Source organism: Ctenocephalides felis, unplaced genomic scaffold (assembly GCF_003426905.1).
Source record: "Ctenocephalides felis isolate EL2017-DRISC unplaced genomic scaffold, ASM342690v1 CF-g0.4_SCAFFOLD_01886, whole genome shotgun sequence".
NCBI classification, from domain to species: domain Eukaryota; kingdom Metazoa; phylum Arthropoda; class Insecta; order Siphonaptera; family Pulicidae; genus Ctenocephalides; species Ctenocephalides felis.
The window spans coordinates 37,034,720-37,058,462 of record NW_020538040.1 but is presented as its reverse complement, the minus strand read 5'-3'; the positions used below and the strand labels follow the sequence as shown (position 1 = coordinate 37,058,462).

Here is a 23,743-nt window from a genome sequence, read left to right as displayed (position 1 = left end):
GTAAGTTTGATGTATATAATTATTGTAGGCTTTTACAGAAATCACATAAAGCAGAAAAACATTATAGTGTTGTTGCAGGAGCACTACCAATGTTTTTCGGCAATGAAATGTATATGAATGATGTTTTATAAACTTTGTTAATTTTATGAATTATTTAAAAAGTTAGTTATTGTAGACATACTGATTTTTTATTTAACTTCATAAAAACTAAATGTGATCATCGTAATTATGAAATATTGTAATCTTGTGTATATTTTGTATATAATGAAAATATCTGTATCTTAAAACCTGTCTGTATTGTACCTAGAACTCCACCCAACTATAAAATACAATTATTACAAAAAAATCTAAGTCGTTTTATTGCAACATTTTGTGTATCATATTTTGGGGTCTAATAATTGAGTGTAAAATTAATAAAAACAAACGTTTTTTAATTTATTTTAAAATCCATATATTGTGGCTATAATTCTAGCCTTCATAGAGAATTAAAAAATTCTGGACTAACACATGCAACAATAGTGTTTCATACGGTTTAACACTAATTAAAGTAACTAGATGATTGTTATACTTATATCACAATTTAACTACAAGTATTTAGTATTATTTTTTTAACATAATAATTATATTATTTACTTGCTTAATTAGCTTTGCTTATACTTGAGTTATATCCACAAGTATGTATCATCTAGGACTTCTACGATGTACATGCAAGCAGTGGTATGAATTACATTACATACTGAAAATTTTGTGCATTTTTAGTTTATTAGTAACATGTATATGATAAAATTATTTGTCTAAGAAGAGTTAAGTATCTGTAGAACATACTTCATTTCTACTATTTTATTGTTGTGGTTTTTTTTATTGATATAATACTTTCATATCTCAGTCAGACAGGGGTGGCTGGTATGAGAGATTATGAAACAATTTTCATATTTTATATATACATATTATTTGTCTATTTCATTATACAATAATATAATATTTATTATCATTAATATATTATTAAATATCTATTCAATCTTCTTTGTATTCACTTTCTTTATAATATTTTTTTATTTTCCTTTTGAAATTATTGTCGTCACTGGTATTCTTAATATCGATTGGCAGTTCATTATACTGTACTTGCGAAAATTTTCGTGTTGTCTAGTGTAGTGTTCGTGTATATCTTATATTATGTCTATTGTTATACTTGTTTTAATTCTGTATTTTGTGTATTAATTTGCCTTCCTCTATTTTGTTGTTATTGAATGAATATTGGTTTCTGTCTGTAAATATTTGGTGGGTGTTAAATGTGGAAAATTGTGATGTTTTCATGGCTTTGTTTACTATTCTTTGTATGTCATTTAAGTTAGCTTTAGTTGTTTGAATCCAAGTAGTTATTCCATGTGAATTCATGGATATTATGGCGCTTTCAAAATTAGTATCTTTTTAGCTTAGTCAAAACTTTGTCACATTTTCTTAAGTTTTGTTGACATTAGCTTTTAAATAATTTATTTCACTTTCTTTCTCTTTATCTTTGTGTTTCTTGATATTTAATTTTATTTATTACCATAATTAAATAAATAATAATTTAATAAATTTAACAATAAAAAGATAAAGCTGTATTAGTATTACAGTTACAGTTTTTGAATTTAATATTTACTTACCTTATCTATGATTTACTGGTTACTTTGTGCTGAAGTTGTCAATACTGTATGCGATCCTCCTTCAAATTCGTAGTAGGCTTGTATGGTCGTATGGCTTATTTATCTATGGCGCGAATGGCTCGATGATCATCTGTCAAAATTACGTACCTCGACGTCGAGTCGTCCGAGTCGTCGTATTATTGCACAATATTACGGGAACAATATCTGTTTCCGAATTGACGGGAATGGACATTTTTTTTACCGATGTACAAAATTAAATAAAACAAATTCTAAAACTATATAATAAAGTTAAATTAATATATTTATTTCATTATCTATATATTTGTGATCTCGAAATTATAATGGCTTGTCCATGGGCATCTGTGAAACTCGTACATGAGCCTTTGAGTTTGCAAGAAATCATGTCAGAAGAATTTGCAAAAGAATTACAATCAAAAGAGTACTGTAAGTTTGCTCACAAATTTGATGACACAGTGACCAAAAATGAATCAACGAGCTTTTCTGATGTACTAATACTCGATGACAATAAAGATGATACTCAAGAAGTATCTCCGTTTTGTGATAGTGATGCTGTTATTGCTCAGATGTTGCAGTATCAGTTTGATATGGAACACGATGAAGAGCTGAAGAGGATAGAAAATAAGAAAAATGGTTTGTCAAAAGTTAGTGTATCATATGCAAACCATAGAAAGGTCCCAGAGGAGCTGTTGTCTTCAGATTCAGATGACGATGACAATCAATGGTTTGATAATGATACTAAGAATTGGGATCGATTTACTGTAATGGAAAAAGAATACTCGGCAATTCCTAGATGCGGTTATAAAATGATTGAAGGTATTTTAATATTTTTAGTAGTATGGGAGGTGGCATTGCAAAGGCATAATTAATTCTATATATTACTTATATTCTTAATATATATATATATATATATATATATATATATATATTTAGATTTTACTGTTTTTTTACTGTTAAATTTGGGACTGTCATCTTACTACTGGCCTTCTCGTTTTAAATAATTGTTTTAATTAAAATTTTACATTGAAACTCTTTCTTCAGAAAGAATTAATTTGTATTATATAGTGATAAGAATTTCATTATTTACAGGCAAAATAGTAACAAAACATGATATGGAACTGTCGGGTTGTCGCAACGCTTGCAAAGTGATGGCGTTTCCTCCTGAAATTCATACAGGCGATGCGGGTGGATTTGATATGCAATTATCAAATAAAGTATTCAATAGTTTGAGAGCACACTCCAACCATGAGAAGTCTAGAAATAAAAAGATGAAAATGCATGATCGTAAAGAATCTTGCGCTACTGCTGAGATGGGAGTTGATCACAAAACCCGTCTTTTACTTTATAAAATGATCAATAATCAGTTGTTACAGAAGGTTAATGGCGTTATATCAACCGGTAAAGAAGCTGTAATTCTTCATGCTGAATCTGATCCTGCATATGCAGAGTGTGTTCTTCCAAAAGAATGCGCCCTTAAAGTATTTAAAACAACTTTGAATGAATTCAAAGTAAGAGATAAATACATCAAATATGATTATAGATTCAAAAATAGATTCTCTTATCAAAATCCTAGAAAAATCATACACTTATGGGCCGAGAAGGAAATGCATAATTTAATGCGTATGCGGAATATGGGCATTAATGTTCCTGACGTAATTGGTTTGAAAAAACACATACTAGTAATGTCATTTATTGGAGAAAATCATACACCAGCACCTAAGCTAAAAGACGCTATTTTATCAGCAGCGGAATGGATTTTAGCATATCAAGAAGTCATCGAAATGATGCATAAATTGTACAACCAGGCACGCTTAATTCATGCTGATCTTTCTGAATATAACATATTATGGTACAAAGATAAATGTTGGTTTATAGATGTGTCACAATCAATCGGACCAGAATATCCAAGTGCTTTGGAGTTTTTAATGAGAGATTGCGCAAACATAAGTTCTGTAAGTAATATAATATATAGTAGCTAGGTGTACGTGAGTTTTTGCCTTAAGGCAAGTTGCAAACACTTTCTAATATGTATATAATGGTTAAAATGAATAAGTATTATGATTTAGAAAATTTTAAAATTTGATGATAGAATTTTGAATCATGATTATTTCCTGATGTTTGTTTGTTAATATCATTTTACTTTATTATTATGCAAGATTATATAAAAAAATGTCAAAGAAAAAAAATTATATATATATCTACATATATATAAAAATAAGTCGGGTTTTCCTTCCTGACGAAATAACTCCAGAATGCACAAACCATGTATACATACATATATATATATATATATATATATATATATATATATATATATATTTAAGTATGTATGTATTTACAAATTCAAGACTCTATGTATCTGAGTATATAAATATGTACATTTTATCTTATGAAACTTTATTTCAGTTTTTCAGCAAAAAGGGCGTACCGGATGTGAAATCTGATAAGGAAATATTCTCGTATATAACTTCTTTTGATTCCGTTGTTCATAACACCGCCATATTAGAACGATTGCATATGAAGGGAACTCCTGCCCATAAGGTCGAGATGGCGCAAACGGCACCAGAGGAAAATAAACCATTAGTATTTCCATTTGAATATGCATGGGAACGGGCTGCAGAACAACGTTTAAGTCAAGAACAAGATTTAAAGGAGTCAGAAGGACAAAATAATACTTCTGAATGATAACAGTTGGCTATTATTTTTATAACTGAAATTGAGGTGATATTACATATTTAATATGTCAATTAACGAAATTTAATAAAATTTTTGATGACTTGCTTGAATTATGTTTATATCCATATGGATTGTCCTTTTGTATAAAAATATTTATACTTGTCAAATTTTATACCTATTTCCACAATGTTGTAACTCTGGAGTTAAAATGTTAAACTAGCTATAAGTGGCATTTTGATATAAGTTACAATATCTTCCCAACATATGTGATATGTGCATATATGAACTTTTAAATTTGTGATGATAAAATTTGGAAAACTTGACTCTCGACCCATTGTTCCAAATGAAAATTATTTGAAATGATTCAGAATTTGTGCTAAAACGTAGACAATACTTGCTTATTTTATGAAAACTGTAACTTTTCTGGTATTTCTAAAGAATCGGCTTTGCCGGGTGGTCTTGCAGAAAATGTTAACTACCACTTACTAAAATTTGTGCAGTTATTTTTGAGATAACTTTGATGAAAGGTCATATTTGTGACTCAAATACAAACACACATGCAAATACAGATTTTTCAATCGGAATTCGCCAGAAAACGGATTTTCTGGCGGAAATGTAAACTTTTCCTTCACTAAGTTGACAACAATTACTTATTTTGTATATTGGCAGTAATTACTTATTAAGTTGACAATAGTTACTTATTTCGTATGTTGGAATTAATATTCAATGCCATAGTTCAGAAAATATTTAAGTAGAAAATATTGCGTCACTGCTGATAAAATCATTCATTCATTGTAATTTTTATTTACATTTTTTAATTAATTTTTAAAAATTATTATTTTGTAAATTGTTGAAAATTCACACATATCCAAATCATATCAAGTTATATCTTCTTTTCAAATGTGTCATCTTGTATAATATACGAGTCTGTTCGGTAATAATGACCGGTTTATGTTTATTTTATTTATTTATGATGACACATTTGTAGTTGAAATATATTAAAAACTAGTGGGGTGTATGGAATCGTGCCTTAAGGCAAATTGCTGGAACTTCCCGTACCGTAACGAAATGTTCGAGAAATACTAAATGTTTTCAAATAGATTATTAAAAATATTGTTGTAACATTGTCTAATATTTATATGAATTATATAAACTGAATTGCAAAGTTCAAGTTATTTGTTTAAAGTATATTATAACTTTAGTCAGAATTAAAAATAAAATTTGATTTATTTTCGATATAATTTTTTTTCTTTGAAAAAAAAAATTTGAAAAAAAATTATTTTGAAAAAAAATTATTTTGAAACAAATTTTTTTTCAAAATCAATTATTTTATTAAAACAAGCAGAAAGCATCTTTGAATCATTTAAATCGGACGCTTAGTTCTCTCAAAAAGTGCAATTTTTTAAACATTTAGCTCCGTATCTTCGAAATTGCTGGGCCTACCTTTACCAAAAACTAATAATCACTACTCCCAATCATTCCTAATTGAATATTTTTAGTTCATTCAAATCGCATACTCCGTTCTCTCAAAAACTTGATTTCTATTTTCTGCACTCTTTGCTCTTTATCTCCGTAATTGCTAGACCTGCCTTTGCCAAAAACTAATCAGCACATCTCCCTATCAATATTTTTTTGAACCATTCAAATCGGTTGATCGGTGCGCCCGATAACGTGGCCGAAAAATTTTATTCATACATACATATACACACACGCATCCTTTTTTTCTGAGGTATGCCAAAATGTTCAGAAACCTTCAAAACGTCGAGAAATGTAAAAAATTTCAATTTCGATTTTTGGACGATTACAATAACTTACCCTACGGGAAGTTAAAAAATAATGGCAATCAAAACAATTTTAAAAATAGGGGACAATCCGGGACAAAACACCTAAAACCGGCACAAATATTGCTTCTACAAAAAGCCGCATCTTGTCGGTACATCAAAGGGAGTTGTTTGTTCATATTTGTACTCGTATGTGCAGTGTGGACGCTACCACGAATGTAGATGAACATTTTTCTTTCTGATGTTAAAATGTGCAGTCCTGCATTAGTTTATGTTGTGTTTATTATAAGATATTGCTGTTATTGACAAATTTTGTAAATTTGATGACTTTAAATAATTTTTATCTTTCCCGCCACTTTAAATAAAAAATCTGACGTTTCACGATACATCCTCGAACAAAAAGATTTAAGCTCTCACTGCTTTGAGGCGTTTGTTTGGAATTATTTGCATTCGTTTGTGTTCGTGTTCGTTATTCTTTGTATTTTCTTGTTTCACGTTCGTTAGGTGTGGTGCACCTTTATTCTGGTACGTACGTTCTTGCTTGTTCGTGTTCGTTCGTTAGGTCAGGACGCACCTTCATCCGGCGCAAGCGCCAGCTCATGACCATAGATAAGTAAACATGCTCATGACCATTTATGCTTATTTATCTATGCTCATGACCGTAGCAAACTAAATGCTAAACCGTTAAACGGCAGTCACAAACCATTAACGGGCGGACGCCATCGTTCTGTCGATCTGCGCATGCGTCTGGCGTCTGTCGGTTGTGTTGTTGTGTTGTGTACTGTCATTTCTTGCACCTTGCACTCTTCATTCACAACATTATTAGTATATTGTCTAGGATTATTATATTGTCTAGGATTCACAATAAGACTGCACTTCGGGCAATAAACAGTGTTTTGATTTTTATACTTGATAAATACTGACCTTGCAACAATATTAGTCTTTTGAAATATTTACTCTTTACTTTTGAACAGTGATCATACTTATAATTACTACACCTGAGGATTTTACTGCATACTTTATTTTTTATTATTGAGTTATTTGGTTATAATTCAATTTTTATTTATGAAATTGAATTTCAAGAAATACGAAATATTTTAATCTGTAATGGCTATTTGTACGTACTTTCAACGCGGAATGTGCCGCTTTGGGGACAATTGCAAGAATGAACATATTTCATCATCATACAGGCCGGAAAGCAAAATCAATGAGATAAGGTGCATAATATTTTAATCTACACGTGATTATCTGTTGAATTAGTCTTTTCTAGTATAAATATATTACAGTTTATATTTAATTGTAGACTGGCAGTTGCAACCGAATCTGATACAGTTCTCAATGGCAAGCAGTGGATTCTATCTTGTTTTGCACCTTTTCGTGATAAATTGGGATTAATAATTCCCGAGTTTATTGATGACATTTCACCAGAGGAAGTACGATGGGAGTGTTACCAGGCTAAAGCAAATGGGCTTCTTTCCCAATATGTATACATTTTTCTTTGTTACAATATCATTTGGAAAATTTGTTTGAGTTTTGGCTATCTGAAGTTTTTTTTCTTGTGCTTCAATTTATATTTGCCTAAATATTTGTAATTTATTGATTTTAAGTAAGTTATTTTCAAGTTATCTGACTGACCTTTTATGTTATTTTTTATAGACAGAAACATTAGCTAAAAAAATAGAAGAAGCAACAAGAAATATGCAATTGCTGAAAACTGGTTCAGCTGAAGTGTTGAACTATTTATATGAATTATATAATGGAAATGGAAATACAAATTGCAATAATCCATTCCATACAAGTCAAGGTATTGTCAAAAGTAATATGTTTACAAAATCATCTTTTGAGAAACCACAGAACATCTTTGGAGGGGCACCAAGTTTTGGACAACCAAATATGTTTCAATCTTCTACACAAAATAATCAATTATTCCAAAGCAGTGAGCAGAATATATTTCAACAGGTTAACAAAGTACAAAATTTGATAAGTCAAACTCTTCCCCAACATGAAAATAGATTCTCAACTCCAGTTAATAATGCATTTCCTCCAACATCAAATGCATTTATATTTCCTCTGCAGCGGTCGGTTGAAGCAAATACAGCTTCTGGTAGCACCATGTTTGGCCAATGCGAAAATGCTTTTGGAATAACTTCTAATCAAAATATTATTAATGTATCATTTGGGCAAACATCTGGTACAAATCAGCCTTTTGGTAATACTGCCACTAGTTCAGTGAAGGAAGTTTTTGGTCAATCTGCAGATATAGTTAAAATGAACTCACCATTCACACAAGCTAATAATGCTAATAACAATGCTTTTGGACAATATGTTGTTCAACCAGCAGATAACACTTCAGGAGCAATTTCTACTGACACTAGAACAATCCATGAACAAGGGGCCGCATCGGATTGTAAGATATTTGCTACAAATTTATTAGGAAATGCTAGTAGTATATCAACTGATACCAAGTCAAAAAATAGCGATAATGTATTCATAACTAATACACAAAATAATGATAATCCATTTATACAAGCACAACAAACAAAAATGGGCTTTTTTTTTAATTATGATAGCAATTCAGATGTGTTTAGTGAATTTAAAAATTTAACTGATGGTGATGTAGCTGCTTTTAAAGCTACTAAATTTATACTTGGCAAAATTCCAACTAAACCACCACCTAAAGAGTTCTGTATAGCACAATTTTCTTTACGTTAGGTTTTTCTTTTTAAATATAAATTATACATTAAGATTCATGTAAATTATTTATAATTCTGCAAAAGCAACTTATAATCATTGGTATTCAGTTTCATTTTATACACTGAACACTTGTTATTAGTACATGCACATTGAATGCAAGATTTGCAGCCGTTTCTTAATCTTTATTGTCATTAGTTTGATGCATGAATGGATTAATGAATAACGACTTAAAAGCAATATAATTGTATACTGTAGGCAAAGAAGATAATTATTATATTAGCAAATACAACTATATATATATATATATATATATATATATATATATATAAATATATATATATATATATAAATATATATATATATATATATATATATATATATATATATATAGATCTTGATAGTTTTTTCGATATTGAAACATTTGAAATTGTTTTTTAACTTTTGATTTGTCCGTAGCGTGATTTTTTGCTGCATGATGAATTTAAATATTAGAATTCTTCTCTTTCTAATAATTTTGTTCTGATGTTAAATTTCCGTTTGATTTAAAAATAAATAAATTTTATTATGATGTTTTGAACATGGTGATCACTGAATGATGACGCACATAAAGTGGCGAAACGTATAACAATGAAGGAATTTTTTTTTCTTTACTATTTTTTTATTTCGACGAATGGGCTGTTGAAACATTTTTTTTGCATATGTTTCAATGTCGAAAAACTATCAAGATATATATAATAAAATACAATAGAAATTTATTAAAATTCAATATAGTAGAAGTTCCTTATTCGCGTTCACGGCGACAAATAATGCGATCCGATTCTTATATTCTAAGAACTCGGTTGTTCGCGAATTCCAATTTATATCCAACAGCATATATGTTTTGTAAATGCCGTCATTTTAAACTAATAATAAAACTTTGATATAAGCCGCCTTCGTCCTCTTCGGTGTTTTTGGGAATGAAAACAACCTTATTTATATCTTATAGAATATAAATTACATTTTTAAATGTTGCTGTTCCATTCTATAGTAAAATTTGACTTAAACCGATATGAAACAAAATATTCCCATTAACCCATTCGAGACTGCGATTTTTTTTTTCGACCGCGGTCCCCAGAAGCGAAATTTTCCGTAGGGTAAGTTATAGTAATCGCAAAGAAATCGAAAATGAAATTTTGTATATATCTTTACGTTTCAAAGGTTTTTGAACATTTTGGCATACCTTAGAAAAAATTGATGTATGTGTGTGTGTGCGTGTGCGGATACAAATTTTCGTCGACAATTTCGGGAACACCGATCAACGGTTTCGAATAATTAAAAAAAACATTCAATTCTTATTCATAAGGAGACGTGCTGATTAGTTTTTTGCCGAAGGCAGGTCTAGCCGTTTCGAAGATACGGGCCAAAAACGCGGTAACTCAGTTTTTAAGAGAACGGAGCGTCTGATTTTAAAAACATTTTACTTGTATTGACAAGATGAAGAACTGATTAAATTTTTGGGAAGGCAGGTCCTGCGGTTATGGACTCTCAATAAAAATAAGTTAAAAAAATGTCATTCTGCGGCCAATTTGGTTCCGTACCAAGATTTTGAATTACGGTACGGGAAGTTCCAGCAATTTGCCTTAACACTTTGGGGGCGGCTGTCTACCTCAGTGGACAAACATGCTTCATGAGGCACAGGCTATTTTATAAACAATGACTCAGTTTGGATCGAAACGTTGAATAGATCGCATATATCAGTGATAAACAGTGTTAAATTTTGAAAATAATTATTAGTTATTTTAGAAGTCTTTTACCCTTTTTCTTTGCCATATAGTATTTTTTTTTAAATATGTCAAAACAACCTAGCGCTTTTAAATGTGGCAAAACGACTGGTGAATTTTGTAATGTAAGCAGTAGTGAAGATGAATTTCAAATAGACATTTATACAGACAATTTAGACGAAATAACTATTCGCTCCGAAGATAGTGATGAATGTGATGATGATATTATCCAACCAACAAGAAGAAGAAGAAGTTTGACAAATAGTGAAACCGATACAAGTAGTGAAACAGAAAATATCTTTATAAATGACAAATTAAATGAAGAATGGAAAGACATTAGCGAATGTGCCGATTCTCCTTCAATAATCGAGTTTGACATACATCAACAAACACCCGGGCCACAAATACCAAGCAATATAAGGCATCCAATAGATTATTTTACTTTATATTTTACTAATGAATTAATAGACAATATAATAGAAAACACAAACCATTATGCCAACAAAAAATGAACAAACAATTATCAAGTGGCAACAAGTGGCATGATGTTACCAAGCAAGAAAGTTTAGCTTTTGTGGCCGTCATTCTAAATATGGGTTTGATACACCAGCCAAATCTCAAATAATATTGGTCTACTGATTCTATTAGTAAAATTCCTTTTTTTCCTGAAACATTCAGTAGGGACAGATTTTTAAAAATCTTTCGGATGCTTCATTTGAATAAAGATGCGCAAAGCGATAACACAATCGACACTCGTATTCAAAAGGTCAGCAATTATTTAAAATATATAAATTCTAAATTAAGTGAATATTTTATACCTTATAAAGCAATTTGTGTCGACGAATCAGTGATAAAATTCAAAGGAAGAGTATCATTTCTAACGTATAATCCAAATAACCCGACTAAATAGGGTATACTAGTATATGCATTAGCTTTCTTCCTTATTTTGGCAGCCATACATCCCAAAAATATCTCCCACGCAATAAAGAAAATAATATAAACAAGAAATAAATTTTTAGAAAAATGTCTAAAGGTAATAAAGTAATGTAACACAGTAATGAAAAAGAAAATACAATTTGTAAATACATGTTTGGGAAACAGCACACCGGCCTGAAAATAATTATTAGTAGATTTCGAAATTCCAAACATTTTGTTTTGTTTTGTTTTGGTACGTAATAAAACCAATGCCAATTTTTGTTTTTCTATACCTGACAAATACTTTTATACTCATTTTAAAATATTACGGCCTTACGACAAGTCGTTTAATTTTAAAAATTCTTCAAAGTTTACAAAAACTAGTATCGTTTTTTTTGGCATTTGTTAAAATTAAACCTTTCATCGACATTTGCTCAAAAACGCCTGAAGCGATTTCAGAAATTTAAAAGCTATTTGATGTATCTCAATGAGGACTATCGTTGGTCAGTTTCGTGCTGATTTGCCAAACCTCTTCTTTGTAATATGGAAAAAAGTGTTAAACTTTTCGTCTACATGTAAGCTCATACTACCGAATCGACTTAAAAAAATCAAAAACTGTTCGAAAGATATTAGTTGGGAATGATACTGGATTAGTTTAAGTACAAATCTACCGAGCCGTTTTCTTGTAGATAACTGTTAAAATGGTAAAAATTTAAGCCGATTTTTATGGAACTTTTTTGGCGATATATATCATGGTCTTATAGAATAAAAATTTATCAAAGTTTGAGAAAATGAGTATAGTTTTTTTGACGTTTGTTAAAATTAAAATTAGACGATTTACTTTGTATAACGATAGACTACTTGGTCTTAATGAACATACTAAACCATTAAAGTGCTACGGAAACTGGTTCAATTATAAAAATTATTGATTTTTGAAAATTTGCTTTTAGAAAAGCGTTCGTTCTTTTTCAATTATGTGTAATAAATCCACTTGGAATACTGTAATCACTCATGAATTAATTTATTTTTTATTGATTAAGTCGATTATTTACACATATCGGGAAGTTCATGTAACTTGCCTCAAGGCAAAATACCAATACCAACTATAGTTATTATCAGTGGTGTTGTGTTAATATTTTTTTGCCGGAACGCTAAAATTTAAAAACCGGTTTTCATGTTTGTTCCGGTTCCTTTCGAAAAGGAAAAAAACAAAAATTATTACAAAACCCATTTTGTGCTCATATATGTATATTTATTACAATAATAGGTACATTTAATAAAAAATAGTTGAATTATAATTTTGAAAATTCTCTTATTAAATTATTTTCTGTATGTAGCGATTTTTTAATTTTTTTTACCGGAACGCGTTCCGGCCCAAAAATAATTTGCCGGAACGACGTTCCGGCTCGACAACACCACTGGTTATTATTGCACGCACGGTGTGCAACGGGTCTCGAATGGGTTAAAGAAGAGCAATTCAATTTCTTCAAGCAATAAAAAGGTGACATTTAATTTGAAAAATCATAGAGAAGATAAAAAATTAGTGTGATTTCTATATGAATATTGATCCGTCTGTGGGGCAAAGCCTTTCTTCTTAGAGGCAATTTTTTTATGCGCAATGTGCCTGCCGAGTATCATTTTGAAATGAAGAAGCTATTAAAAACTTCAAACTATCTTCAAACTATTGCTTCACCCTGGACATAATTAATAATTGTTCAAAAACTACAATTAAAAATATTTTTTTCATATATTCTTTTTTCTTTATTTTATCTTTGACCTTGGAACGTATTCCCTATAATCCCATGTAAATTATCAACCTGTATTCAAGGATCCTGTATTCTTTATTCGCGCCATCTTCATGGAACGTACCTCCCGCGAATAAGGAGCCTCTACTGTACGTCATTTAGACTTGGAATTATACGCTGCAGTTATTTGCTTACCATACCGAAAAGACATATTTTTCGTGGAGAAGTTTCGTGTGGCCTATTGTTGGTACCTAATTGGAATACAACCCTTAAAACTCAAGTCAAATCAAAATTGAATTCAAACGGCCTCAGAAACTTAGTTTACCAAGTAAAAATATCAAACTGTGAACTTATTTATTAGATAGTTTATTTATTACATACATTATTTTAATAATAAATTGGAAAATCACAAATGTCAACATCTGTGTTTCGTTCTTTGAGATGTGATGTTCCAATTTATTTGTTTTTTTTTTTTTTTGCTTTAATTAACTTTAGAAATATAATTTATATTCACTAACGTGTTTTGTTTATAAGTAACAATTTTCTTTTACACGTTTTTATTTAGTGTTTAGTGCATAATTGCTTATGTGTTCTATTGCCACTGAAGAAGAGTCAAATTGGGACTCCAAACGTATGGACTATTATTAAATTTACTTCAAGAAACATAATTTAGTTTTCTTTTTATCATCTGGATGGATGCTTGTTTTAAAAGTTTTTTGGTTTTATTAACATATCACCATCCGAAGAAAATTACAATTTTTATTTAATTTCCATACGTTTTAAAAAAATATATCAACATCAAATTCAAGACTATTCAAAAAAATGTATATATATATATATATATATATATATATATATATACATATATATGGATATACTTGTACTTAATACTTGTAAAACAAACTGTAAACGAATAATATGTCTGTATGAGAAGAGCCTTTTTTTTTTAAAAAAAAGATTTTATTTTAATTTAATAGGTTTATTAAAAATGTCATAACTTGATGTTATACCATTTGGTCTTTATATATTTTCGTGTTTTACTTTAATTTATTTGTATGCACTGAAGATGGGCCAAATCAAGACCCGAAACGTATGATATTACAATAAAAACATTTTTCTACAATAAAATTGTTTTAATTATTGGATGGATGCCCAAGAACAACTTTGTCATATGTGTAATATGTATGTATGTATACATATTACATTTTTTTGTTCAGTGAGACATATTCTTGAAATGTTTAATTGCAACTAACTAAGTCGAAATAAAAAGCAATAAATAAAATATTTATTATGTACGTTGCGACACTGTATGTGTGTCATCACTTGAACATAATTAACACAATATTTAAAGACATTGTTTCATGAAAAAAAGAACCAATAAAATAAAATAAGGAACTAAAATTTTAATAACGAAATTATGTAGTAAGCCCATAGACCTTATAATCTAACACTCATCTTGTTTTCAGCAATATGAATATGCGCCGTTCTATCAATTTGTTTGTGTAATGAAGACGTTGATGATTTTTGAATTACAGGCTCAAATTTCGTCCGTTTCTCATTGGAGGTTCTGCTATTCAAATCACCGAGAATAACAGGCATGTTGTCCTCAAAAAAGTGAGGTATAATTTAAAAAAGTTTTTTAAATTTTACATGATTTCATTTATTTGCTTAATTGTCTTTGACATAACATAATGTGTACACATACATTATAGTATATTTCCAATAGTAAAAAGTTTTTGCGATAATATTTCACCTACAATTAGTGACTAGCTGTGCTGCATCAGAATTATTACAAAATTTTCTCTTCATGTAGTTGAGGGCATCACGTAATTTATTGATACGCTTGTTTTTGGCTCCAACTTGTCTCATGAGTTTATGAATGGTTTTGTTTTGCACAGTAATCCATTTCTTCAAAAACTCTATAGATGTTCTTACTCAATTTGATGTCCTTATGTCTTGAGTACGAATATCGCCGGGATAGCGTGGTTTTCTGCGTGAAACTGAGGTTGATGCCACCATTAATTCATTATCGTTGAATGACAATTGAGAGAGGCCAGTATCTATAAAACATTAAATATTCTTTTGTAATATGCATATTACATAGTTTACATTATGTTGTTGATTACATAAGATGTACTATATCACATGTGCATTACACTAGATTATTTAGCATACACTAGATTATTTAAAATTTGTATACTTTTTTGCTGGAAGGCATAGGTGCCGCTCAAGAAAATTTTGTGCAAATTGTAAATTTGAAGCAACATTTCTTAGTAAGATGATGTAAGCTTGAGAAAAAAATTGAACATCGAGATGCTGTATTGAAATACTTAATGAGAATGCAACTCACTCGGTAATCAGGCCCAATGATGTAATGCTATCTTGTTGCACTATTTTTCACAAAAAAAATTGGCCGATGCGAAATGCCTACTTCAAAGCTGATGCGCTTCAATTTTTATCCTCAGGGATTTCTTGGTGATATTAAATAGCTATAGCCAACTGTTCTCCTTTTTAGAAAACCTGTAGATGAACAACAAGATATAGTCTATATCATATAACCCCACATATAACTTCCCAGAAACTTATTAAATTTCAGAATTATAAGACTATTTAATTTAATTTAACTTCATTAACATTCATTATTATATTAATTTCATGAATTTATTGTAAAACAAACTTTATCATTTGAAAAATCAAAGTTTGTTATTTACTTTTTAAAAGTAAATGTAGTTCAAATGTTATGAAATTCTCATTTCCAATCGAAATGAGAACTTAAAATGTATTATTATTTACAATTATTGAATTTTATCTACAGGAAAGCTTGTAAATGAACAAGATTTTTTTTAAAATATAGTTCCAGGATATAATGTACAAAGATATAATTTACATAATACAAAGTTACCCTATGAAACGTTACTCCTTTGCCATGTGAATTAGGCACTTGTCCACGCATCAAACAATAGTGCGTCCCATAAGACATTTTGAAATCTGCTTTTTGTCTTCCCAACAATTTCAAACATCCTAGTGCCCCACCAACCTAAAAAAAGCCATTTATAGGAATTAAAAAAAAGAAAAAAAAAGTGAATCACAGTAAAATTTTTGAAATAAAATATTAAATATTTTTGAAATGACACGCAATCTCCGGCGGCGCCAAAAAAAGGTCCACTGCTGGAGTGATTGCAGCCTTCTACGTTGATAAAACATAAAAAATAACTACTAAATTAATTAAATAAATTAACTAACATATACGTATAAATTATATTATACAGTATAATTATATAATTATAATTAAAAAATTAAAGTTAAACTAAATCGTATTATCTGTACGATGACCCTCGGGCGTACAAAAAATAAAAAACTGACAAAATGGCGGCGTGCTGAAAAAAAAATCCCAAAATTTTGGTGGTTAATAAATTAATTAAATAAATTAACTAACATATACGTATAAATTATATTATACAGTATAATTATATAATTATAATTAAAAAATTAAAGTTAAACTAAATCATATTATCTGTACGATGACCCTCGGGCGTATAAAAAATAAAAAACTGACAAAATGGCGGCGTGCTGAAAAAAAAATCCCAAAATTTTGGTGGTTTTTGACCTGCCAATATTTGATTTTTTTGATCAGATCAAAAAACTGGAGGGTCATCGTGTGGAGAACTACATAGAGGACACGTAAAAAAAATGTATAGCGATCGGATCATGACAAACGATCGAATTTTATAGGACCGAATGTAGACTAACATTTTCTTTTTTGGTGTTAATGTGTGCAGTTCTGCATTAGTTTATGCTGTGATTATTATGAGATGTTGCTGTTATCGATAAATTTTGTAAATTTGATCACTTTAAATAATTTTTCTCTAACGGAACATCTTCGAACATAAAAGATTCAAGCTCTCATTGCTTTGAGGCGTTTGTTCAAGTTTATTTGGAATGATTCGCCTTCGTTCGTGTTCGTTCCTCTTTGTATTTTTTTGTTAGTTGTGTTCGGTTTTGTTCGTTCGTAGGTGTGGACGCACCTTAATAAACAACGTAACTAATTTAAGTATAGACATGTTTATCTGTGGACATATATACATGGGTCAAAAGATAGTAAGCGATAGCGACGTCACCTGGCGAACGAATAGCGAACGAGCCAGAACGAGCGTTGCCGAGACGAGAACCGGGAGGACGACTGGTGTGGGTAGTGGAACGGAACGGATGAATTATCTAGAATCGACAAAGATGTCTCTTATCAACTATCTTCTGTAATTTGTCTTCCATTATTTTAACAATTGAAAAATAATTGTGACTGAATTTAGTAACATTGCCAAATCTTGAATTCAGCTGTAACTTATGAATTTAACAAGAATATGAGTAAAAGATATTATTTCGGGTCGCATGAGTGTAGAACGCAGTAAGATTGTGACAATTATATTCTTATTTTTTTTCACTGAAAGGTTCTAAAACGGTGAAATGACTGAGAATGGTTGCGTACATCTAAGTAATTTCAAATCTGCCTGGGGTACGCAGCATTATCGTTTAGTTAGTTCGTATTTTGTCGCTTGTACTTCTGCCGAAGCTCGACTTAGGAAGGTGTGTATTTCAGACATTTCTAAATTTTATTATCCAAATTAATTGTTAACTGTCGAAATATAATTCTCACAACTAGAGTTACAAAGGACCTGCAGCGAATCTTTTGTAATTGATCTGTAAATTTTGTAACTTGCAATAATTACTACTAAAATAAATTTTGAAAAGTACTGTACCACATAAAATAGTACAAAAAGTAACATGATAATTTTTATTTCCTAATATGTAAACAGTAATAGATTGAAGTTACAGCAACAGTATTAAAATAAAGCAAAAATTGGTTGTTAGGCATAGAATTTGTATTCTATTGTTCTCATTTAGATTGCGAGTTCATATTATTTAGAATTGTTTTCTTTTTCAGGCTACATCATGCATTTGTTTCGTGTGTCGTGAATCTGGACCTAGACTTCACTCGTGCCTCAATTGTATTTATTTTGCATGCCATGGAGACCACATAAATTCACATTGTATATTAAATAAACACTATTTAACAATTGATCTCAGTTTTGGTTTTATACATTGCATGTTGTGCTCTGATTATGTATATGATGAAGAGCTATTGAATATAGCTAAAGAAAACAAAATCAAACAATCAAGGTTTATATATTAAATATTATGATACAGCTATATGGTTTATTCAAAATGATTCAGAGTTTAACAACCATGATCTAAAAAGTCCGCTTGTTTTTGAAACACTTTTTTTGTTACTAAATTTCTGATCTAAAGCTTGAGAAAAATAGCAAAAACGTTATCATAATGAAGTCAAACAAGGATCATATTTATGAATTAATAATGACGTTAATTTTCTATGTTGATTTTTTATTCATCTGTTTTTCCAAATGAACTGAATTATTAATAATATTGGTAGATTGTGTTATAATGCACATTACATAAATATACAGTTAAAGCAATTGTTATTTAGAAATTATGAAAAATACGCTATAAATTAGTTGAAACAAAGATCATAATATTGTTGATATCCGTTCTTTTCAGATAATTTTGTTAGTAGATTTGTTTTAGTGCATAGAATTTAATTTGAAATTTATATTTCATTATTTTGCAATTCTAATAAATTATAGTAGTGTAATAACAATATGCACATATAAATATTTTTTTAAATTGTTAACTTGTTAGATTATCGTAGTTTTATAGAAATATGCTCACCATAAGGTTGAAAACTTTTTATTCTAAAGGTTTTTTAAGGAGTAATTACTATTTTACGTGAATATGGTTCTGAATATAATTTTGAGCAAACTAATTAGAAGCTGTTGTAATATATATATATATATATATATATATATATATATATATATATATATATATATTATTTGTTTAATTGTGTAATAATTTTAGATGTCTCAATATAAGTCTTTCTTGGTGGCCTTGGGCTAATTTAGATTATGATCCTGGTTTGCTAAAAGATTTTTCCAAGAATGTACGAATGATTTCAAATAAATCAACCTTTGGAGTAAGAGGCCTCGTTAATTTAGGGGGAACCACTTGTTACATAAATGCAATTATACAGGTAGTACAGAATTACAAATACATACACACACACACACACACACACATATATATATATATATATATATATATATATGTATTTATTTATTTATTTATTTATTTATTTTGAATTTAGGTTTTGGTTCATACACCTTTACTCAGAGTTTATATGCTATCAGAAAAGCATAAGCGTGCTAGCTCATTTGATGCAGACAATGTTGAATTGGGATGCCTCATGTGTGAATTTGTTAACTTATTTCAGGTAATACATTGTATTAAGATTTGTTTAATATATTATGTAATATAAATTATATGGTAATGTTGTTCTTGATTGTCCAAGAGAGGCTTTAAAATGAGCGAGTGCATTGTCATACTAAATTTACTCCAATTATGAAATTAAATAAATTCGTCATTTGTCACTTATTTTTTTTGCTGCAACCATAAGTGGGATGTGATCAATGGTGTGTTATTGGAAAATTATAGTTTCCTTACAAACATACGCATAGAACAAAAGCTTACATGCTTAGAACTGGAGTGAGACTAGACTATAGCAGGAGTTAAATAATCAAATTTAATTACGAAGTAAAATGCTTGTTGGAATAAGTTTTAATCAAAAGTTATTTTTGGAATATGTATACCAGTGGATTTGGATACTATTAAGTTTACAAAATCAGCAGTATTCGTTATGGTGCCAATGCGTTTAAGTGATATTTAATTGCCAAGTAATGACTGTTTTATATTAAAATTTATTCTTGAAATAAAACTGTTCATACACATTCAGTCAAACCATAATTGGTGGCCGCAACGCTTCAAAATGGCTGGAATTCCATTGAATGTTTTTGTTAAACCTCTAACCGCTACAGACTTCAAAATTTGTCTTTTCAAGTTCAATTCATGTAATTATATATAAAAATTACTGATTTTTTTTTATTGGTTTCTGACAACATTTCACAAACACAGTGTTCTATGAAAACTTATTTACTATAAATAATAGTAATGAAAAAAATTCAATTATTTAGTGGTGAGATTTGTACCTACACTTTGTATGTAATCAGTCGGTAATTATGTTTCTACAGCATCTACATCTACTATAGCAGCATAGTATTCTCATAGCAGGATCTTAATCACTGCACTACTCTTTTGTGTTTTGTGACTCTGAATATAATTTAATTTTTTTTTTCAGGATTATTATTCAGGATCCATAGTCCCCATGGCATTGTATAGACTCCTTTATTTTATATGGAATCATGCTGCTCATTTGGCTAGTGATGAACAGCATGATGCTCATGAGTTACTTACTGCTCTGATAGATTTATTACATTTGCATTGCCAAAGTTCAGTACCTCATTCTGTGTCACCGCAAAGAGTATGTTTGGATTTTGATGGTGTTCCACTTCCTTCTATAAGATCGTACAAAATCGAGAGATGTGATTGCATAATAGATCAGATTTTTACAGGAGAATTGAAAAGTGTCATTGTTTGCCAAACCTGCAAGTAAATATTCTTTCATACTTTAACTTTTATTTCAACATGATTTGATATATTTGATATATTTTTGCATTGATTGATATCTAGTTAATCACTAGATTGGTATATTTTGTTATCAATTACTGGTTTCATAAAACTACTGTATTTTATTTATGGCTATTTTTTTTCTTCATAAATACATTAAATATAGGTCAGTTTCAACAAAGATAGAACCAATTCGTGATATATCTATTGATCTGGGGAATGAGGCAGGAGGTGCTTGCAGCCTTCTTGATTGTTTGAAGAGTTATACATGTGCTGAAACTGATATAAACTTCAACTGTGAAAATTGTCAAGATAATAGAAAATCAACCAAGCAGTTATCTTTCAAATCGCTGCCTATTGTGTTCTGTTTTCAATTGAAGCGATTTGAAATGACAAAGGTATTGACTATGCTAAATTTTCAGTTAATAAATATAATTTACAGCTGAAACTGAATTACAAATTACAAACGGACCTACAAATTGTTTCAAAATTTGGTAAAGTGAGAATAGATCATTCAGCTTTTTAAGTGATATTAAATGTCCCTTTCTTTTTGTTTTATTTCCAACTGATCTGAATTTTAGCATACCTTAAAAGACTGAATGTGTGAGTGGTCGGTTTCTCAAATCTCAATGTAACAATTTTATTCACTGCTTGCAGTTGAGACAGTCATTAAGCATTGCTGTTGATTAATAGTCTAACATTAGTATTTAAAAACCTAATTAATATGCCAGCTGCCGAGAAAGTGACAATATTTGATTTAATGTAAGAAAATTTATTGTCATGATTTTGAATATTGAATTTTATTTTAAAATCGGCAAAATAGAATATACATACAAACATCTAATTTAGATATAAATTACTTAACGTATTTGTCTTACTTTTTTAACTTTTACTGATTAATTTTTATTTTTTCAGCTTATGAAAATATCAAAGAAAATATCTTTTCCTGCACAAATAGATATGGTAGAGTTTATGTCTGTATCAAGATCTTCTTTATCAGGAGACTCAGATGCAGATTCAGGATTTGCAGATCACTCATTATTAATGGAAGACAATAGATATTTTTTATTTGCTGTTGTTAATCATCATGGTGTTACCTTGGGAAGTGGTCATTATACTGCTTATGTTCGTCATTATCAAGATTTTTGGATTAAATGTGATGATGGTAATGTCACATCAGCTAATCTAGCAGATGTATTGGAAAGTGAAGGGTTAGTTTCAGTTATTTGTAGATTGGAGAAACATAGATGTATATATTATATGTTAATTTAGGTGTATATTCATTTTGTGCTTTACTCTTATTATATACTTAAAAATAACCATTTTCTTTGTGTTTGTATAGCATTTATTACTTCAACAAAATTTCTTTAAAAGGAGGCGTGGTTTCAAAAAAAAAAAAAAATATTTCATCTTTTGTAAGCTCAGATTATTGAATATTATTCAATTGGCAAAAAATATTAATATAAAATTTTTTTTTAGATAAATTTTATGAAAGCAATTTAACTAAAAAAGTTGTGTGATATATTTTATATTTTATTTATAAACTGATTCCCATGTGTTTTTCTTGCAGGTATCTTCTGTTTTATCATAAGTATGTATTACAATATGAATAGGCTTTGGATTCAAACAAAACATCAATGTGGTCGTTATTAAATGGTTCAATAACTGAAAGTTAAGAGTGAAAGTTTCAGTGTGAATTTAAGTGAAAGGCTCATGAAATTGACTGTGACACTACACATAAATGCATAATTGAATAATGTGATCATTTTAATTACCATTAAATAAGCTATAATTTTATGATAGAAATATTTAATTTTTAGATGATAGCATTTATTATACATAATGAACATACTCTTTTCCTTATAATGTTATTTATATAATTGATATTCATTCAGTATTTGTAAAATTTGTGAATTTTTATACATTATTATATAATACAAGAGGTTAATTTTTTTTACAATATTTATTTATGGCATGATTTCTACATTAATGTACCCATGCTTCTAGCAAATTCATATAGAGTATATATATTACAATACATTGAAGTAAAATTTAAATTTACTTTACATTTAGTTGATTGATGTGGGAAATTATTTTGCTAAAGCATTACACTTTATCACTATCTAAATACACATGATCATTTGTATTAAAATAAATTTAACTACCCAATAAATTAACATTACATTAAAAGAGAGATTTTTCAGAAAAAATGTATATCAACAAATATATATTTGTTGATATCATTATAAAAAGTCACAAAATAATTGATTTTTTGGATTAATTTTATATAAAAATAATGTAGTAAACATTATAATAAAAGCAAAATATTTATCATAAATTATTTTTACCAAATAATAATACTTCTGCTTTCTAAATTTTTCTTCTGCTACTTCCATTTGAGAATTAATATTATATCAGGGAGTTTGATTAGCATATTATTACTTTTAGACAATTATATAATTGTATAAAAGTAATAATATAATACTAAATATTTTTTCTGCTTAAATACTATTGATATGTCACTGATAAATTTTGCACATTGTTATTATTTATTTGTTATTATTATTTTTCAGTATATATATTCCTGATTGCCGTCATTCACGGCCAAAGATTGTCGTAGTTTGAAATATGAGCCCTTACTATTCAATAAATTATGCATTTGAGCTATTTACACCTGAACACAATTTCATTGTTCACAATTCACAATGGCATTATTTTGACTCATATACCTGAAAGGTCATAAAACTGCCTGTGAGACGAGAAAGCGATAGCTTCCTTCCCAAAGCAAAAACGCAATGTCTGCACGAGATTTAATACCAGTTTAGGAAAGACGGATATGACAAAATCTTCGACACTACTTCGCTCGAATTCACTCCAAGGGAGGAGATGTATCGGAGTGATAACTCCGGAGTGAG

The 23,743-nt window shown here is 29.2% G+C and overlaps 3 protein-coding genes across 5 annotated transcripts; all 3 read left to right on the top strand.

The window, feature by feature from the left end:
• Nucleotides 1-1,870: 1,870 nt before the first annotated feature.
• LOC113377467 (serine/threonine-protein kinase RIO3-like) lies at nucleotides 1,871-4,380 on the top strand. Its single transcript, XM_026617796.1, has 3 exons — nucleotides 1,871-2,480; nucleotides 2,754-3,616; nucleotides 4,071-4,380. Exons 1-3 carry the CDS (start codon nucleotides 1,988-1,990, stop codon nucleotides 4,347-4,349), a joined length of 1,635 nt encoding a protein of 544 aa, XP_026473581.1. The 5' UTR covers nucleotides 1,871-1,987; the 3' UTR covers nucleotides 4,350-4,380.
• A 2,600-nt stretch (nucleotides 4,381-6,980) lies between these two features.
• Nucleotides 6,981-8,971, top strand: LOC113377468 (nucleoporin-like protein amo1). The gene is made up of 3 exons (XM_026617797.1): nucleotides 6,981-7,338; nucleotides 7,425-7,605; nucleotides 7,778-8,971. The coding sequence occupies exons 1-3, from the start codon at nucleotides 7,229-7,231 to the stop codon at nucleotides 8,831-8,833; spliced, it is 1,347 nt and encodes a 448-aa protein (XP_026473582.1). The 5' UTR covers nucleotides 6,981-7,228; the 3' UTR covers nucleotides 8,834-8,971.
• An 8,391-nt stretch (nucleotides 8,972-17,362) lies between these two features.
• Nucleotides 17,363-22,565, top strand: LOC113377622 (ubiquitin carboxyl-terminal hydrolase nonstop-like). Of its 3 annotated transcripts, none has more exons than XM_026617997.1 (9): nucleotides 17,363-17,488; nucleotides 17,681-17,816; nucleotides 18,175-18,410; nucleotides 19,167-19,338; nucleotides 19,453-19,578; nucleotides 20,500-20,810; nucleotides 20,995-21,226; nucleotides 21,744-22,039; nucleotides 22,399-22,565. In XM_026617997.1, the coding sequence occupies exons 2-9, from the start codon at nucleotides 17,697-17,699 to the stop codon at nucleotides 22,439-22,441; spliced, it is 1,536 nt and encodes a 511-aa protein (XP_026473782.1). In that variant the 5' UTR covers nucleotides 17,363-17,488; nucleotides 17,681-17,696; the 3' UTR covers nucleotides 22,442-22,565. The 3 variants fall into 3 exon arrangements, with proteins under 3 accessions (XP_026473782.1, XP_026473781.1, XP_026473780.1); XM_026617996.1 differs by lacking the exon at nucleotides 17,363-17,488 and adding an exon at nucleotides 17,533-17,597; XM_026617995.1 differs by lacking the exon at nucleotides 17,363-17,488 and having other exon boundaries at nucleotides 17,604-17,816.
• The last annotated feature ends 1,178 nt before the right edge of the window (nucleotides 22,566-23,743 follow it).

Coding starts and splice junctions, on each gene's coding strand:
- LOC113377622 (XM_026617997.1), top strand. CDS start 17,697: ATGACTGAGAATGGTTGCGTACATCTAAGTAATTTCAAATCTGCCTGG. Junction 19,579..20,499: donor AATTTGTTAACTTATTTCAG/GTAATACATTGT, acceptor TTTTTTTTTCAG/GATTATTATTCAGGATCCAT. Junction 22,040..22,398: donor GATGTATTGGAAAGTGAAGG/GTTAGTTTCAGT, acceptor TTTTTCTTGCAG/GTATCTTCTGTTTTATCATA.
- LOC113377467 (XM_026617796.1), top strand. CDS start 1,988: ATGGCTTGTCCATGGGCATCTGTGAAACTCGTACATGAGCCTTTGAGT. Junction 2,481..2,753: donor CGGTTATAAAATGATTGAAG/GTATTTTAATAT, acceptor CATTATTTACAG/GCAAAATAGTAACAAAACAT. Junction 3,617..4,070: donor ATTGCGCAAACATAAGTTCT/GTAAGTAATATA, acceptor ACTTTATTTCAG/TTTTTCAGCAAAAAGGGCGT.
- LOC113377468 (XM_026617797.1), top strand. CDS start 7,229: ATGGCTATTTGTACGTACTTTCAACGCGGAATGTGCCGCTTTGGGGAC. Junction 7,339..7,424: donor AGCAAAATCAATGAGATAAG/GTGCATAATATT, acceptor ATTTAATTGTAG/ACTGGCAGTTGCAACCGAAT. Junction 7,606..7,777: donor ATGGGCTTCTTTCCCAATAT/GTATACATTTTT, acceptor TATTTTTTATAG/ACAGAAACATTAGCTAAAAA.